The 1192-nt window shown below is 40.3% G+C and overlaps 1 protein-coding gene across 1 annotated transcript; it reads left to right on the forward strand.

Annotated features, from left to right (window-relative positions):
* The first annotated feature begins 227 nt into the window (after nucleotides 1-227).
* Nucleotides 228-932, forward strand: LOC138898619 (uncharacterized). Its single transcript, XM_070184698.1, has one exon. It carries the CDS (start codon nucleotides 228-230, stop codon nucleotides 930-932), a length of 705 nt encoding a protein of 234 aa, XP_070040799.1.
* The last annotated feature ends 260 nt before the right edge of the window (nucleotides 933-1192 follow it).

Genomic DNA, 1192 nt, shown 5'->3' on the forward strand with positions numbered 1-1192 from the left:
AGAAGAGCTTCTGGTGCTTGTTTTAATTGTGGAATTATGGATCATAAAGTGAAGGATTGTCCTAATCCTAATCCTCTTTCTTATACACATAGAGAGGGCTCAGTTCAAAAGCCTATCACTACTCATTCTCAAGCTAATAGCGGTGCAACACCTAAAAATATGCAAACGGCGGGTTCATGTAGAGCTAATAGGCTAGTGGGTCGAGATCTACTGTACGAGTCTATGCTATGAGACAGAAGAATGACCAAGATGGCCCGGACGTGGTTGTTGGTAAATTTCACTTATTTGGCATATCTGTTGTTACATTATTTGATCCTGGATCTTCGCACTCTTATGTTTGCTCATCACTTGAATTTCCTGATACTGTTAAATCTGTGAGACTTGACTTTGATGTGCTGGTCACGAGTCCATTAGGTCATCAGGCTGTTGTTAAAAGGATTTACCGGGATTGTCCATTTATGATTCAAAATTTGGTCTTCCCTACAGACTTGCTTGAAATGCCCTTCCAAGACTATGATGTTATTGTTGGTATGGATTGGCTCCATAGGCACCATGCATTGGTTGATTGTAGGTTGAAGCAAGTAACTTTTAGAACTCCTGCATACTCATACATAATAGTTCAAGGAGAAATATCACTGACAGCTAATATTATTTCTGCGGTCTTGGCAAGGAAGATGATTTATCAAGGCTGTGATGCCTATCTTGCTCATATAGTCGATACACGATTGGGGAGTCCAAGTCTTAAGGACATACCAACTGTGTGTGACTTTCCTTCTGTATTTCCTGATGATCTTCTTGGGTTGCCTTCAGAAAGCGAGATTGAATTTTCTATAGAGCTTGTCCCTGGAACTACTCCTATTTCCATCGCTCCTTATAGAATGGCTCCAACTGAATTAAAAGAGCTGAAGGCTCAATTTACAATAACTTCTTGAGAAAGGTTTTATCCGTCCCAGTATTTCGCCTTGGGGAGATCCTGTTTTATTTGTGAAAAAGAAAGATGACACTCTTAGGCTTTGCATTGATTACCGACAGCTGACCAATGTAACAATCAAGAACAAATACCCACTGCCTAGAATCGATGACTTGTTTGACCAACTAAAGGGTGTCAGCTTATTCTCAAAAATTGACTTGGGTCTGGATATTATCAGTTGCGCGTGAGGGAGCAAGATGTTCGTAAAACTGCTTTTAGAAC

Source organism: Nicotiana tomentosiformis, chromosome 9 (genome assembly GCF_000390325.3).
Source record: "Nicotiana tomentosiformis chromosome 9, ASM39032v3, whole genome shotgun sequence".
Classification (NCBI taxonomy): Eukaryota; Viridiplantae; Streptophyta; class Magnoliopsida; order Solanales; family Solanaceae; genus Nicotiana; species Nicotiana tomentosiformis.